Source organism: Cynocephalus volans, chromosome 1, assembly GCF_027409185.1.
Source record: "Cynocephalus volans isolate mCynVol1 chromosome 1, mCynVol1.pri, whole genome shotgun sequence".
In the NCBI taxonomy this organism is placed as follows: domain Eukaryota; kingdom Metazoa; phylum Chordata; class Mammalia; order Dermoptera; family Cynocephalidae; genus Cynocephalus; species Cynocephalus volans.
Genome location: NC_084460.1, coordinates 14973490 through 14990590, shown reverse-complemented (window position 1 = coordinate 14990590; position 17101 = coordinate 14973490). Strand labels below are relative to the sequence as shown.

General features: G+C 39.1%; 1 protein-coding gene across 1 annotated transcript in view; it reads right to left on the bottom strand.

Annotated features, from left to right (window-relative positions):
- The window catches only part of TASP1 (taspase 1), a 264853-nt gene that overhangs the window by 37387 nt on the left and 210365 nt on the right, over positions 1-17101 (bottom strand). The window contains exon 12 of the mRNA XM_063108924.1: positions 16885-16995. Within this exon, the coding sequence (XP_062964994.1) occupies positions 16885-16995 (111 nt within the window). The remainder of the gene's footprint in view (positions 1-16884; positions 16996-17101) is intronic.

The following is a 17101-nucleotide window of genomic DNA, read 5'->3' as shown; positions in this document are numbered from 1 at the left end:
AGCTTATTTCTATTTAGAGAAGCTCCTGGCCTTTCGGTAATGACCATTCTTCCTTTGGTATCGACTGGTGACTGTTCACAGCCTCAACTATTGATTCAAAAAGGTTTATGTTTTTTAGAAGGCCAAAGCACAGGGATTTGTGAGGCTACTAGAAATGCCAAGACCATGAAAAGGTCTCCATGAGAAAACATTAAGAACAAACTAAAATAAGTTCCTGAATAGGTTCAACATGTCAAAAATGGGCACAGGGATTTGGCAGGATTCTTCTCCACCAGCTGATTTCTCAATTGTGAGAAAAAGTCCATACCACTGAGCCTGTTCCAGTGCCAGAGGATGGGTTACGTGGGGATGAGCTACACGTGTACTCCTCAAGAATGACAGGCTAATAGTAACACAAGGACATTCAGAATGGATCTGTAGATAACTTCAGAGGCCAGTCTTCCCAGAAAGTTGTATTTAATGCTTCAGAACAAGTGAATTCACCATTGGGTATAATGCCCAAGGGCATCTACTTCAGTCTCAGTGGCGCCCTGCTTTACAAAGTAGCCCTTCGCTTTGCCTCCTTGTAGTATTTAAATCACCACATTCACTGGTTAATATTAGAGCTACAAACTACCCCCAAATACCTCTTTCTCTTTCAAAATCATGCATATGTCATTCTGTTTAAATTAAGTCAAACAAAACACAGTTTCCTTACCAGGTTGCAAGCAAGTTTTTTCTATCCAAATGGATTCTCTTTTCTGACCAGAAAAAAGTCCTCAGCCACCCTTTTTTAAAAAAAAATATATTGTCCTCCAATTGCTGCTAACAACCCCCAGCTGGATTGGCTCCTGCACCCATTTAAAACCTCTGTGCTTGGCTTCACATCCCAGACTTTCTTGCAAGGAAAACAGACCTCTTAAAATCAGAACCGTCTTGGGCTGGGCAGTTGCCCAAGTCGGCTGCTGCTCCTTAGCCTTAGGTCGAACAACATACCCTAGGACATTCTACACAGTGTTTAAGTTACTCCTTATTGAATAAAGAGTTCATTTTTAAAATGGGTAGAATGAGGAACAGGAAATAGAACAGCTCCTCTTATCTTTGTAGATTTTTCTCCCTGGCTGTTAGGTTCTTTATAACCCAGTAGGGGTTCATCTTTAGAAAAAAAAAAAATATATATATATATATGTACACACACACACACACACACACACACACACACACACACACACACACAGGGGTCATCTTTAGAAAAAAAAAAAAAATATATATATATATATGTACACACACACACACACACACACACACACACACGGATGTTTTACTGTCCTGACATGTAATGTATGTCCCATTATGGCCATGAAGTAACCGTGAGTTGGCATGCTTCCCTGAAAAACTTTCACCACTGAACTGTCTTGGGAGCAATGGCGATGGAGTTCTATAGAATCTCGGTTATGCTAAGCCAAGAAAATAATCATTCCTTCTTTCCAAGACTCACTCAGATTTGTTCAAGACTAAAGAAGGACTGAAAAGAGAGGGATGTGGATTAAATGCTAATACAAGCCGTGAAGGACATTTCTTTTCCTGTTTTATCATGTTATTGTATTAGAAACTGCTGGAAATAGGGGGCCACTGGCCAGGACTTGGAAGTTTTTTGGTGAACAGAAAACTGTTCAATAAAACAAGTTTTATTGAAACAATATTTTATTCGTTCAACAAAATTTTTTTAGGATTTATTTCATGTTAAAGTGATCTCTATTACCCTTTGAGCAGATGAAAATTGACTATAAAATTTGTCAAAATGTTTTCCTGAGAGTGTTAGAAGAACCACGGTAATAAGAATTACATAATCACTAGAATTCTATTCATAAATCTTTGTATTCTATATTTCAGATGGAAGACTTTGTGGCCAAAAAAAAAAAAAAAAAAACTTGTTGGTTAGTTGATAGCCAGAACTATACTTCTCAAGACAGAGAAAAAAATTACAGATATAAATTGATTTCCAATTTTTCAACAGTGTATTAGTAGTATTTAAAGGATGAAAAGTGCTGTTATAAGTAAAGCATCAGATTAAAGCTACTTATAATAACATCTTTGTGTTTTAAATACAGAAAATAATTCTGAAAATATCAATCTCAGAGCACTACCTCAACAGATTAATGCTACTCACTCATAGAAAGGTTTTAATATGTCTGCCTTATTCACTTTTCATCTAAATTACTTAATTTGCTTCTTTCCATCTGATCCAGCCTATCTCTTAATACTATAGTGAAGATGTAACAATTCCAAAGCATTGCTGAGCAGTAAAGAAACGAGCTTCCAACCATGACACTGGATCCTCTTATAGAACAAAATCTTAATTCCATTTTTAAGATAGTTCTTAACATCAGACAAACATCCATAAGAACTTCTTTCACCCCTAGCAGGCTAAAAGCTGATTTGCTTTCTCATTTGATGGTTATTTTTCTGATCATGTGAACCCAGCAGAAATGCCCCGTCATAAGTGCTCACAGTGACATGTGCCATGTAATGGAAATAAGTGATATTGCTGGTGCACTGCTTTGAAGTGCATGTGTTTATACATGTTCGCCAAATTTTTAATGCCAGTAATAAAACCAAAAAAGCAGTTTGGAATTTTAACTCACAGTAAAATGAGTTTTTATTTTTTTAATGTTCCAGGAAGCATCGATCTGATCTAACATTTTTTATTTTTAAACCACAGCATGTGTTGGAAACAGCAACAAAAAAATACTTGATCAAGAACTTTACCTGTCCTGAAAGGAGGAAAAATACCACATTTAAGTTCTAATGAGCAACTGCGAACAGTTCGATTTGATAGAGTTAAGTCTAAATTGATAAAGGAACTCATTATCCTTTCAGGTAAATATGTAAGAAACTGCAAAAATTCTCATAGGTTAAATCCTATGATATACCATTTTATATAAAGTTCAATATCAAACAAAACTAAACAATATATCATTTAGGGATACACAGAAATGTGAAAAAGCTTTAAGGAAAAGCAAGAGGTAAACACAAAATAAAAGATGAAGGAAAGCAAACTAGTAAGATCACACCAGTCCACAGGAGGGCTTCAAAAATATGGGTAAAGGGTAATGTCTTAGGCTGGGTGACAGATCTACAGGTGCTCATTTTATTATTATCTTTTATAACTTACACATTTATTTTGTCCTCAAAGATACCTGAAACATTTCACAGTAAAAGATGGAAAAAACAGGGAAAAAAGGGGTAGTTGGACAAATGGAAGCAGTATCATGTACAAAACTTAATTATCAGCATATAAACATATTCCTGGATAGGAAAAAACCTAAAGTTATTCTCTGAATAAGGGGTTAACTAAATCTCAAGGTAATAATTACCACGTGTGCTCATCAGCTAATCAGGATTTGGATGAACTGTCGGCCTAAAATTTGTTTAGGATGAAGGATTCCAACACCAGCTTGGCATAAAGGCCACTAAATAAACACACAGCCTTTTTCATCCCTAAGAGCCTCCTGGATTGCTTAAGATTTTCTTTAAATATATGGAATCTATTTCTCATTGATCCCCATACTCACTGCTTTCTACTGACCACTCTGAAGCAAGAACCCCCAAACTTCACAGGGTTTTCCAGGCTCCCATCAGTACATGGAGTGCAGGGTACAAAGGAAGAAATGCGCCCATGTAGTCAGATTAGCTGTTTATGCCGTATATTTGCATATATTTGAATTACCTGCACCTAATACAATCTTAAAATGGTAAAGAACTCATTTTCCTGCTGAAAGGCTTGATATGCTTTTATTAACCATACTTAACACATTTATTAATCATACTATATATAGCAACCTCAATAAAGCACTTCTGTAGAGGCCTGGAAAGCATATGTAATGCTACTTTAGCAGGTAAAAACATATTGGTTTTTTTTCTATAAAAGCAGAGAGAAAATTAATTCCTTTCAGCTGTTTCATTCTAGGGACAAGCATTTGCTTTGTGTTAAATCACCAATTTGTAGGCTGGGCTTTGTCAACATCTCATGATCTGGAGGGTGGGAGGTGGCAGGATGGGGTTGCAAACATGTTCACGTCTAAATTGTTCTTTCACGTGGCTGTTTGCAGAGGCTGTCTTCTGTGACCCATTTAAACTGTTTCTGAATCTTCATGTTCCCAGATAGTCGTCATTATCCACCATTTCCAATCCATGTTTGTATTTTAAGAGCTTATGAGGATATTTCATGTGACATTTCATTTTTCTGGAAGAGTGGTCAACTTCTTTTAAAATTTCTAGTAGTTAATTAGAAGGAAATTCTATTTGGCACTTCTTCCATTCACAAAACAATTACCAGGAGCCTATGGGGGTGGATGCAAAGTTCAATGTGACAGAGTCCCTGCCTTCAAATAGCTCACAAGCTGGTGGTGTGATTCTCAAAAGCAGGGTAATTTTCTAATGCCTGGAAAGATATTCAAACCCCCCTACCTCCATGCGTGTCACAAAGTTCAAAGACTTATGATCTATTCCTCTCAAATAACTGGGTTTAAAAAAAAAAAAAACATGAAGTACTGGCCTAGGAGGAGAGGCAGACACTTTCACACCTGACTAGGATGGGTGTGGTGAGTGTTAGTACAAACGCCATTTGCATGGTGCTTAACAGAGCACAAGGAAGGAACAAATCTCCTGGGGGAAGGGATTCTAAGGGATTTCAAGAAGATTCACATTCATTCCAGGTCTTAATGAAGGAATGTTTTTAGCCCAGAGCATTCCCACCACAGGCAAGAGCATGTGCAAGTAATTGGAGAAAAAACATGACCCTATGGAAAACCATGCGATTCAGCGTGGCCGGAACTTGGGATGGTGGAAATGAATGAATGAAGAGGACTAGTCAGAAATAACACTGAAAGCATGTTCTGGAGTCAGATCAGTGTTTCCCATCAAGTTAGGTAGTTCCCATCTATACTGTAGGAAACTGACCAGAGGTCAGGGTGTGTGTCCTTATTGAAAAGTTAAAACTAGGGAGCATGGGAGTAAGAGACACTTGTTTTGTTTTTATTTTAGCATACATCAAAAATTATTCAACATTTAGCTTAGACATATTGTAAACTAATTACATATACTCATGTCATCCTTGTTTTGACCCTCTGATCCTGGGAATGGTGTAGCCCTCCAGGTCAGGTTCTTAATTTTGCTCTTTCTGCTTTGGGGCTCTCTTCTTCTCTCCTGACTGCCCCTGGTTTGGGGCCCATTGTTAGGTTCTCTGGGACAGCTGCCAATGTGTTATATAACAAAAATTCTGGGGTTAGCATGGAGGTGGGAGCGGGGAGAAAGATGTAGTTGGGGAGGCAAAGGAGACAGTCTGGAAAAGAGTGGTTACACACCACAATGCAGGAAGGCACTGATTAGATTTGTCCCAGAGGATCCCAAATATGAGAATAAGGATCCACTGGTGGAAACTGAAGTCTGACAAAGCTGCCTAAAGATGCAACACAGCACCTTGATTTGTCACTGCAGTTCTTTAGACAAACTAGAGGGCCACTGGGCGGTAAGATGGGTTAAAAAGTTTATTAGTTATAGAGAGGTTTCAAGATGGCGGCGGCTGCGGCGGCTGGCGCGGAGTAGCTGAGGTGGAAAAGGTGGCCACTGGGCCTCAGGCAGCCGGGAAACTTGTGGACCTTCCTCTGGCCATCTCTTAAGGGAGGACTGCTGCTGCTGGCCGGTCGTGGGGGCTCAACGCCACTTTGCCCCCGGCAGGAGAGGCTGCCTCATTTACAGGCAACACCTTTGAAGTGTGGAGCAGGAAAAGAACTGATTCTTAGTTGCAAAAGCGAGTCTTGAAACAGGGAACACGGCGCCAGGGCTGCTGTGGATGCAGCCAGGATCCCGGAGGCTGGGGCCGCACTGAAGGCGGCCAGCTGCCCTATTCAGGATTCAAGGTTTCAGGCCGGCATTAAAGAAGATTCCTGGGAGCGCCCGAGCGGCGCCGCGACTGAACAGCCCGAGGCGGCAGCGCCGAGAACACGGAAGGCAACAAACCAGAGACAGAGCGAGCGCCCGACCTGGCACAGCACTGTGAGTGATCCCTGGCCCACGCGGCTCCCGCCTGCACCACCAGGCCACTCACTGCCCCGGTGCTGCCTCCATTTTCCCAGGTGCGGGCAGCTCCGCCCTGCTCGGCCATCACTGAGCCCATTTGCTTGGCCTGGCGCGGGGCTTTCCGGACCCTGCGGGCCGGCCTCCTCTCCCACTCCCTCCGCGGTTCTCTGGCGGGGCTGGGGGTGTGGGGCATCCCGACCAGTGTTGGGAGGGCTAGAAAGTACGGGTGGGCCGACTGTCACTCCACCACACCCTGGACTCCGGCCCCGGTAAACTTCCTGTTACTGGGAGGCAGATAACATCTCTGCGACCACCAGTTTGGAAAAAAGCCTAACGAATTTCTGGTTGGGAATAGTGTGGTAGGAGAGTTCCCAGGTCCGCTTGAACCTGCCGGAGAGCAGGCTGCAGGCAGGCACTAGACTCGGTTTATACCGGGGGGATACAAAGGTGAACAAGACCCGAGAAAGATCTACACAGTGCTACAAAGGCACCCAGAGAGACCGGTTGTCTGTGCCTAACAGAAACCTGATAGACTTCCTGGGCGAGGCGGGGCTGAGCAGGGTCTTGAAGGCCCAGCTGATAGACGAGGGGTGCAGAAGACACGCCCCAGCCCAGCACAGTGTGCACAGAGGGGGGAGACTCGACAGAAACCACACACCCGGTGGGGTCGCCACTGCACGATCTAACAGCCTGGGCCAGAGCACAAGGAACGGGGAGAAGTCCTGTACAGAAAGTGAAAGCTCAACAGAGATCACACACCCTGTGGTACGTGATCCACCAGCCCAGCAGAGTACAAGCTGACCAGAAAGGTGGATCCCCGGAGAAGCCCAAGACCCGAGGCAACCACACACACAAGACACTAGAGGCCAACTGAGCAGTCACGGCGGGAGCCATACCAAATTAGCAACCACAGCAACATCCTAGTTAGTCATTAGTCTCAAACCGGTGGACTGTGAAACCCCCTGCCACAATGAATAAACACCAAAAAAAAGACACCAGAAATACAAAAAATCAAGAAAGTACACCACCAAAAGTTAATAAATCTCATACTCTAGATCCTATAGAACAAGAAGCCCTTGAAATAACTGACAAGGAATTTTGAGTGATAATTCTAAGGAAACTGAATGAGATACAAGAAAACTCAGCTAGACATCATGATGAAATGAGGAAAAGTATACAGGATCTGAAAGAGGAAATATACAAGGAAATCAATGTCCTGAAAAAAAAAGTAGCAGAACTTGCTGAACTGAAGAAATTATTCAGCGAAATAAAAAACACAACGGAGAGTTTAACCAGCAGGCTTGTCGAAGTTGAAGAGAGAACCTCTGAACTTGAAGATGGGCTGTTTGAAATAACACAAGCAGACAAAAAGAAAGAAAAAAGAATCAAGGACATGGAAGAAAATCTGAGAGAGATATCAGACAACCTCAAGCGCTCAAATATCCGAGTCATGGGTATTCCAGAAGGGGAGGAAAATGGAGATTCCATTGAAAACATATTCAACAAAATAGTGGCAGAAAACTTCCCAGGTATAGGAAAAATCACAAATCTTCAGATCCAGGAAGCTCAGCGATCTCCAAACGTATTCAACCCAAAAAGGCCTTCTCCAAGACATGTCATAGTCAAATTGGCAAAACTCAGAGACAAAGAGAGAATCTTAAAAGCTGCAAGAGAGAAGCGTCAAATCACCTATAAGGGAGCCCCAATCAGGTTAACATCAGACTTCTCATCACAAACCCTAAAAGCTAGAAAGGAATGGGATGATATTTTCAAAATACTAAAAGACAAAGATTGCCAGCCAAGAATACTCTACCCTGCAAGGCTATCCTTCCGAAATGAGGGGCAAATAGTATATTTCTCAGACAAACAAAAACTGCGGGAGTTCACTACCACAAGACCACCCTTACAAGAAATCCTCAAGGGAGTACTGGGTTTGGTTCCCGAAAAATAACTACCACTGCCATAAAAACCTAAGAAAAATCTAAACACGCTAGTACAATAAAAATGGCATTCATGAAGAGAAAACAAGCTAACAAAAACACTATGTACAACCTAAGGAACCAACAAACAAAGAAACCAAACAGTAAATCAGAAAGCAAGGAACAAAAGACACCTAAGACAACCAAACAACCAATAAAATGCTAGGAATAAATCAACACCTTTCAATAACAACTCTTAATGTTAAAGGCTTAAATTCCCCAATCAAAAGACACAGACTGGCTGACTGGATCAAAAAGCAGGACCCAACTATATGCTGCCTACAAGAGACCCACCTCACCCATAAAGATTCACACAGACTAAGAGTGAAAGGATGGAAAAAGATTTACCATGCAAACAGAAAAGAAAAACGAGCAGGAGTGGCTATTCTTATATCTGACAAAATAGACTTTAAACTAAAAACCATAAAAAGAGACAATGAGGGACACTACTTAATGATAAAAGGACTGATCCATCAAGAAGACATAACAATCATAAATATGTACGCACCCAATGTTGGAGCAGCCAGATTTATAAAACAAACTCTATTAGACCTAAAGAAGGAAATAGACACTAATACCATAATAGCAGGGGACCTGAACACTCCACTGTCAATATTAGACAGATCATCTAGGCAAAGAATCAGTAGAGAAACACAAGATCTAAACAAGACTCTAGACCAATTGGAATTGGCAGATATCTACAGAACATTCCACCCAACAACCTCAGAATATTCATTCTTCTCATCAGCACATGGATCATTCTCCAGGATAGATCACATATTAGGTCACAAATCAAGTCTCAATAAATTCAAAAAAATTGGAATTATCCCATGTATCTTCTCAGACCACAATGGATTAAAACTAGAAATTAATAACAAACAAAACTCTGGAAACTATGCAAACACATGGAAATTAAACAGCATTCTACTTAATGACATATGGGTCCAAGAAGAAATCAAGCAGGAAATCAAAAAGTTTATTGAAACTAATGAAAACAATGATACATCATACCAAAACCTGTGGGATACTGCAAAAGCAGTATTGAGGGGAAAATTTATTGCATTAAATGCTCACTTCAGAAGAATGGAAAGATGGCAAGTGAACAACCTAACACTTCACCTTAAAGAACTAGAAAAACAAGAACAATCCAATCCTAAAGTTAGCAGACGGAAAGAAATCATTAAGATCAGAGCAGAACTGAATGAAATTGAAAACCAAAAAACAATTCAAAAGATCAACGAATCAAAAAGTTGGTTTTTTGAAAAGATAAATAAAATTGACAAACCATTAGCATGGCTAACAAAAAAAAGAAGAGAGAAGACTCAAATAACAAAAATTAGAAATGAAAAAGGCGATATTACAACTGATTCATCTGAAATACAAGGAATCATTCGAGACTACTATAAACAACTATACGCCAACAAATTTGAAAATCTGGAGGAAATGGATAAATTTCTGGACACACACAAGCTCCCAAAACTGAACCGTGAAGACGTAGAAAATTTGAACAGACCAATAACAATAAAGGAGATTGAAGCTGTTATCAGAAGGCTCCCAACAAAGAAAAGCCCAGGACCAGATGGATTCACAGCAGAATTTTACCAAACATTCAAAGAGGAATTGACACCGGTTCTTTACAAACTATTCCAAAAGATTGAAACGGACGCAAATCTCCCAAACTCATTCTATGAAGCAAACATCATCCTGATACCAAAACCAGGTAAAGATATAACCAAAAAAGAAAACTACAGGCCGATATCCTTGATGAATATAGATGCAAAAATCCTCACTAAAATACTAGCAAACAGAATACAGCAACACATACGAAAAATTATTCATCATGATCAAGTGGGATTCATCCCAGGGATGCAAGGTTGGTTCAACATACGCAAATCAATAAATGTGATACACCATATTAATAAACTCAAACACCAGGACCATATGATCATCTCTATAGATGCTGAAAAAGCATTTGATAAAGTTCAGCACCCATTCATGACAAAGACCCTCTATAAGTTAGGTATAGAGGGAAAGTATCTCAACATAATTAAAGCCATATATGACAAACCCACTGCCAATATCATCCTGAATGGGGAAAAGCTGAAAGCTTTTCCTTTAAGAACAGGCACTAGACAAGGATGCCCACTCTCACCACTCCTATTCAACATAGTGTTGGAAGTACTAGCCAGAGCAATCAGAGAAGAGAAGGAAATAAAGGGCATCCAGATTGGAAAAGCTGAAGTCAAACTGTCCCTGTTTGCAGATGACATGATCCTATATATCGAACAGCCTAAAACCTCTACAAAAAAACTGTTGGAATTGATAAATGATTTCAGCACATTAGCAGGATACAAAATCAACACACAAAAATCAGTAGCATTTCTTTTCGCCAATAGTGAACATGCAGAAGGAGAAATCAAGAAAGCCTGCCCATTTACAATAGCCACCAAAAAAATAAAATACTTAGGAATTGAGTTAACCAAGGAGGTGAAAAATCTCTATAATGAGAACTACAAACCACTGCTGAGAGAAATTAGAGAGGATACAAGAAGATGGAAAGATATTCCATGCTCTTGGATTGGAAGAATCAACATAGTGAAAATGTCCATACTACCCAAAGTGATATACAAATTCAATGCAATCCCCATCAAAATTCCAAAGACATTTTTCTCAGAAATGGAAAAAACTATTCAGACATTTATATGGAACAATAAAAGACCACGAATAGCCAAAGCAATGCTCAGCAAAAAAAATAAAGCTGGAGGCATAACACTACCTGACTTTAAGCTATACTACAAAGCTATAATAACCAAAACAGTATGGTACTGGCATAAAAACAGACACACTGACCAATGGAATAGAATAGAGAATCCAGAAATCAACCCACACACTTACTGCCATCTGATCTTTGACAAAGGCACCAAGCCTATTCACTGGGGAAGGGACTGCCTCTTCAGCAAGTGGTGTTGGGATAACTGGATATCGATATGCAGGAGAATGAAACTAGATCCATACCTCTCACCGTATACTAAAATCAACTCAAAATGGATTAAGGATTTAAATATACACCCTGAGACAATAAAACTTCTTAAAGAAAACATAGGGGAAACACTTCAGGAAATAGGACTGGGCACAGACTTCATGAATACGACCCCAAAAGCACGGGCAACCAAAGGAAAAATAAACAAATGGGATTATATCAAACTAAAAAGCTTCTGCACAGCAAAAGAAACAATTAAAAGAGTTAAAAGACAACCAACAGAGTGGGAGAAAATATTTGCAAAATATACATCTGACAAAGGATTAATATCCAGAATATATAAGGAACTCAAACAACTTTACAAGAAGAAAACAAGCAACCCAATTAAAAAATGGGCAAAAGAGCTAAGTAGGCATTTCTCTAAGGAAGATATACAAATGGCCAACAGACATATGAAAAAATGCTCAACATCACTCAGCATCCGGGAAATGCAAATCAAAACCACATTGAGATACCATCTAACCCCAGTTAGGATGGCTAAAATCCAAAAGACTATGAACGATAAATGCTGGCGAGGCTGCGGAGAAAAAGGAACTCTCATACATTGTTGGTGGGACTGCAAAATGGTGCAGCCTCTATGGAAAATGGTATGGAGGTTCCTTAAACAATTGCAAATAGATCTACCATACGACCCAGCCATCCCACTGTTGGGAATATACCCAGAGGAATGGAAATCATCAAGTCGAAGGTATACCTGCTCCCCAATGTTCATCGCAGCACTCTTTACAATAGCCAAGAGTTGGAACCAGCCCAAATGCCCATCATCAGATGAGTGGATACGGAAAATGTGGTACATCTACACAATGGAATACTACTCAGCTATAAAAACGAATGAAATACTGCCATTTGCAACAACATGGATGGACCTTGAGAGAATTATATTAAGTGAAACAAGTCAGGCACAGAAAGAGAAATACCACATGTTCTCACTTATTGGAGGGAGCTAAACATTAATATATAAATTCACACACACACACACAAATCGGGGGGGGGAGGGAAGAAGATATAACAACCACAATTACTTGAAGTTGATACAACAAGCAAACAGAAAGGACATTGTTGGGGGGGAGGGGGGGGAGGGAGAAGGGAGGGAGGTTTTGGTGATGGGGAGCATTAATCAGCTACAATGTATATCGACAAAATAAAATTAAAAAAAAATAAAATAAAAAATAAAAAAAAAAAAAAATTATAAAAAAAAAAAAAAAAAAGTTTATTAGTTATCTACTGCTGCATCATAAATTACCCCAAAATGTAGTGGTTTAAAACTATAAACATTTATTATCTCACAGTTTCTTTGGGTCAGAAACTCAGAAGTGGCTTTGTTGGGTGGTTCTTTCCCAGGATCTCTCATGAGATTTCAGTCAAGATGTTGCCCAAGACTGCTGTCAAATGAAGGCTCACGCAGATCTCTGAGGCTGTTGGCAGGAAGCCCCAGTTCCTCGGAAGCTGGCTTTTGGAAGCGAGTCACAGTTTTTTGCCACATGAGCCTCTCCGTAGTGCTGCCTGAGTGTCCTTACAAGGTGGTGGTTTGTCTCCCCCGAAGTGAGTAATCCAACAGAGAGCGCAAGGAAGAAGGTACATGGCCTTTTTTGACTTAAGTCTCAGAAGTCATGCACTGTCACTTCTGACATATTCTTAATTTCTGCCATATTCTTATTTGTTGGAAGCACGTCTCTAATGTCCAGCCAACTCTCAAGGGGAAAGAAATTAAGCTCTACCTCTTAAAGGAAGAAGTATCAGAAAATTTCTAGACAAAGCACCTGTAACAATGTCACACAAGGGGACTTTGAAAGTTCCTTCATTCCTGAGATTCTCCAACTCTTATTTATGACTCAGTAAACAAAGGCCAAACTTCAGAAGTGTCATATCACCCTTGAAGCAGCCCACTGGTGCTCTTGTAATTGATGTATTTGTCAAAAGGATAGGCCCAGTAATGGCTTCCTGGAAACTCCATCAAGTGGCAATAGGGTTTGACTGAAGTTGCTTTTGTGATGTAATAAGAACATTATTTATGATTTCAGAAAACAAAGTTTACTCAGAAAAAGCTAAAGTTAGAGATTGTTTTGATTATACTATTCTTGGAACAAAAAAGTGATTGAACAATATAGGGTACTTCAAAAAGTCTGTGGAAAAAATGAATTAAGATGATACAAATCCTTCAGTAAACTTTTTGAAGACCCCTCATACAGCAGTTAAGTTTTTTTTTTTGTTTTGTTCTGTTTTGTTTTTTTAATTTTAGGAACTGCTTTGTTTTGTTTGGATGTATAGGAAACAAAGACTTCTGAGCTTTCCTGGTTTACTAGATATTACAGAACATTAAAGAGCCATGAGTTTATGTAGTTATTCTTTCATAAGAGTTTGAAAAAGCAATAAATGGGAAGTCATGGTCAAAACATAAAGCATACTAAGTTGTGGACTGATCTGAAGCAATTAACAGAGCACAGCACAGGAGAATCCATTTGATGCCGATGTCTAAAATAGTCGCCTTTTATAGGCAGAGGTTTATGACAGACACTTCCTTTTTTTTATGAGTCCCATCTTCCACTACTGGGATATACAATGAGTAGTATTTATACAGTCTTGATACCGTCAGTGCTGATTACTGATTGTCACTCTTTGGAATCAACTTCTAATAAAAGCATGGAAGACAAGTACAGCTATAGGACAGAATGCAAATGCTAATAACCATAACAATAATGGTATGGCTGATGGAGGTTGACGTGAAGTACGGGAGTGAGGGAGGAAGGGAGAAGTGCATAAATTTTCCTCAACCTACACAGTCAAAGGGGTGAAGGATGGTTGACAGAGAGTACATAAAGTTGACAAATCAAGAAATAGTGTGCTACAGAAAGATAAATACTACATGTTCTCACTCATGTGAGAGCTCAAAAAAAGTTAGCTTACAGAAGTAGAGAGTAGAACTGAAGTTACTAGAGGGTGGGAGGGGGGAGGGAGATAGAGAGAGGTTGGTTAACAAATACAAAATTACAGTTAGATAGGAAAACTAAGTTCCAGTGGTCTATGGAAGTGCTAGGCATCTATAGCTAGCAATAAGTTATTGTGCATTCTCAAATGGCTAAAAGAGATGAGATCAAATGCTCCCATCACAAAGAAACGGTATTTTTATAATGATGACTATGCTAATTACCCTGATTTGATCATCACACATTATATACATGTATTGAAATATAACTCTGTACCCCATAAATAAGTACAATCAATATATGACAGTTAAAAAATAGATAAAATTTTTTAAAAGCAAAAAAAGAAATAGTGTATTAAAGTTGAAATAAAATTAAAATATATTATTACAAGGTAGAGTAGAATTCCAACAAAAATCAAGAGAGAAAGGGAGTGGGATATGGCATGAGCTATGTTTTTTATTTTTTTACAACAAGGAGTCACAAGTTACTGACTAATCGAGAAACAGAAGCAGGAGCACATTCTATAAAGTGAGGGTCTTTCCCACAAGAATAATCAGAACGAGAGACTGACTGGTGGCTCTGGGAAGGACTGGCAAAGGTAAATTTCACATCTTGTTTCCTACCTTCTGTACTGTTTGAATTTGTTTTCTTACCACATACTGAATACCCATATAATTTCTTAAAAACAAAAAATGAAAAATCCATGTAGTTGAAAGCATCTATAAGTTGACACTAGCCAATGTTCACCAGATTTCAGTAGATAAACTTCATGAACATCAATCCCTGTAGTTAACTTTAACAATTGGCAAGATTTCACTTATCTCATAAATTGCAACTTTATATTTAACGCTTCTTCTTGGGTAAAGAATAGAAATCATTTTACAAATCACTTCCTTGGTAATAAAAACAATTTAACATGAGCTAAAATTCCATGACTTGTCCTTAAACATGCATTTTTATACACCACCACCAAAAATGAAAGGACAACCAAAAAGGCCTTACAATTTTCAGGATTAACTCAAATGAGCAAGAGTCCAGGTTCAGTAAAGAACTGTGACACTTCTTCCCAGGAATAATTCTTAAGCGTTTAATGACTATACTCCCTCCCTCCTCCCTCCCCCAAATACTACAGGTTATTCTTCTGAGTTTTTATGGAAGGCCCAGGAACATTCTCTGCATATGTTTACAACCAACTCCCTGGTATCTGTGGATGCATATTCACAGGATTCGACAACAATTAAGATACCAAAGAAGCAAATCACTATTTGCCCTGGTTTAACAAAAGGTGACCATTTAAAAAAAACATCTCCTTGGAGCAAACTGGGTACCAAGCATTGTGGGTAGAAAGAGAGGGACTATAACAAGAAAACAATGAGGTTGGTGGTCACAGCCCAGGTGGAGAAAAAGGCCTTTTATATAAAAGTGCACTTTTTTTCTCTGAGGAATAAATGAGGAGATTTTATAAAACACTTTGGGTTTTTATAGAAAAAAATACTGTTTATACCCATTAGAAACACTCAGTCTTCTGTTTTATAAACTAATACAACCTCAGGGTATGAAGGGACTTATACTATAGCAACTGACAATAATTACACAATATAGATCAGACACCACCCACACTTTCTGTAAGGAAATTTATAGGAAGAGTTGAACTACCACAGCCCCTGTTGTAGATAACTTGTTGTGCTTGTATATAAAAAAATACTCCAAAAGAATGAATTAATATACTGTGCTATAGCCATACTATAGAATACTATACAGCAATGAAAACAAACTCCTGTCACATCTAACGTGATTGAATCCAACTAGCTTAATGTCGACTGAATACTAGACACAGGTAGTACATATTCTATGACTCCATTTATATAATGTATAAAATTAGGCAAAACTAACTATGGTGTTAGAAGTGAGCATACTGGTTAACTTTGGATGCGGCAGTGACGGCGGGGGTGTAGCGTTTACAAGGGGACTCTTGGGGTTGTGGTAAAATTCTATTTTTTAAAATCTGGGTATTGGTTACACAGTGATAATTCATCAAGCAGTTGCAGTTATGATTTGTGAAATTTTCTGAAAATATATATACTTCAATTAAAAAGTTAACTTAAAAAAATAATATATAGGACCCCTGCTAGCTTATGTGTCACCTTTACATGGCTTTTTAACAAGTGTGCCCTCTGGATGAATGAGCTAGAAGAGGGTAACCTCATGTACAGAGGCAGCCCCACAAGTCTGTGCCTTGGCAAATGGAGGGTGGACTGGGTTTCATCCCCACTGGTATGCTTGGCTCGACATAAAACAACACATCTGGATGGACATCTGCAAATCTGCAGAAACACTCATTTGACCCTTCCCCACCACAGTTTTACAAGGAGGGCAGGGCAGACATCCTTATTTTACAGATGCAGAAGTGGCACAGAGCAGTAAGACCGAATGCACAAGGGCATCACAGCTAATCAGCCATGCAGTCAAAACTGACTTCTAGGCCAGTGGATCTTCATATGGTTCTGATCCTTTTGGGGAAGGGAATAGGAAGAAGCTTCTTTCTTTGTTACTGGCTATATTGTTATGGGTCACTTCAAATGCTTTGTGGAATAGCGCAGGTGATAAATATGTGGTCCAATGTTGTTAATATTAGACTTTAGTAAAGGTCCTAGCTTCTAAGTCCATTTGAAAAATATGCTCTGAACATGCACTTAAAAGTGAACATTTAGCTTTTACATGTTTACCTATAGAAAAAGATCAGTAGAATAGAGACATGTGGATATCAACAGAGCATCCTGGCCCTCCGATACCTTAAAATTGCTAACTTAAGAATATAAATCTTCTCATGTCTTGAAAAAATGAAAGAAGAAGAGACACATAATGTGTATGTCCAACTTACCTAGAAGTGTCTGCTTATTTTGGGAGGATCCAGGCTCTGCAGAGCATCTGCAGGATCGGAGAACGATCACTCCACCAAGAACACCATCTTCACTAGCAAGGAAAGGTGAACCTGGGCAGAGAGGACTAGTGGTCATTTATCAGTGAATTTTACTTACTTAAGTAAAATTTAAAAATTAAATTAAAATGTGGTATGAATAAGATCATGAAAGATGCCA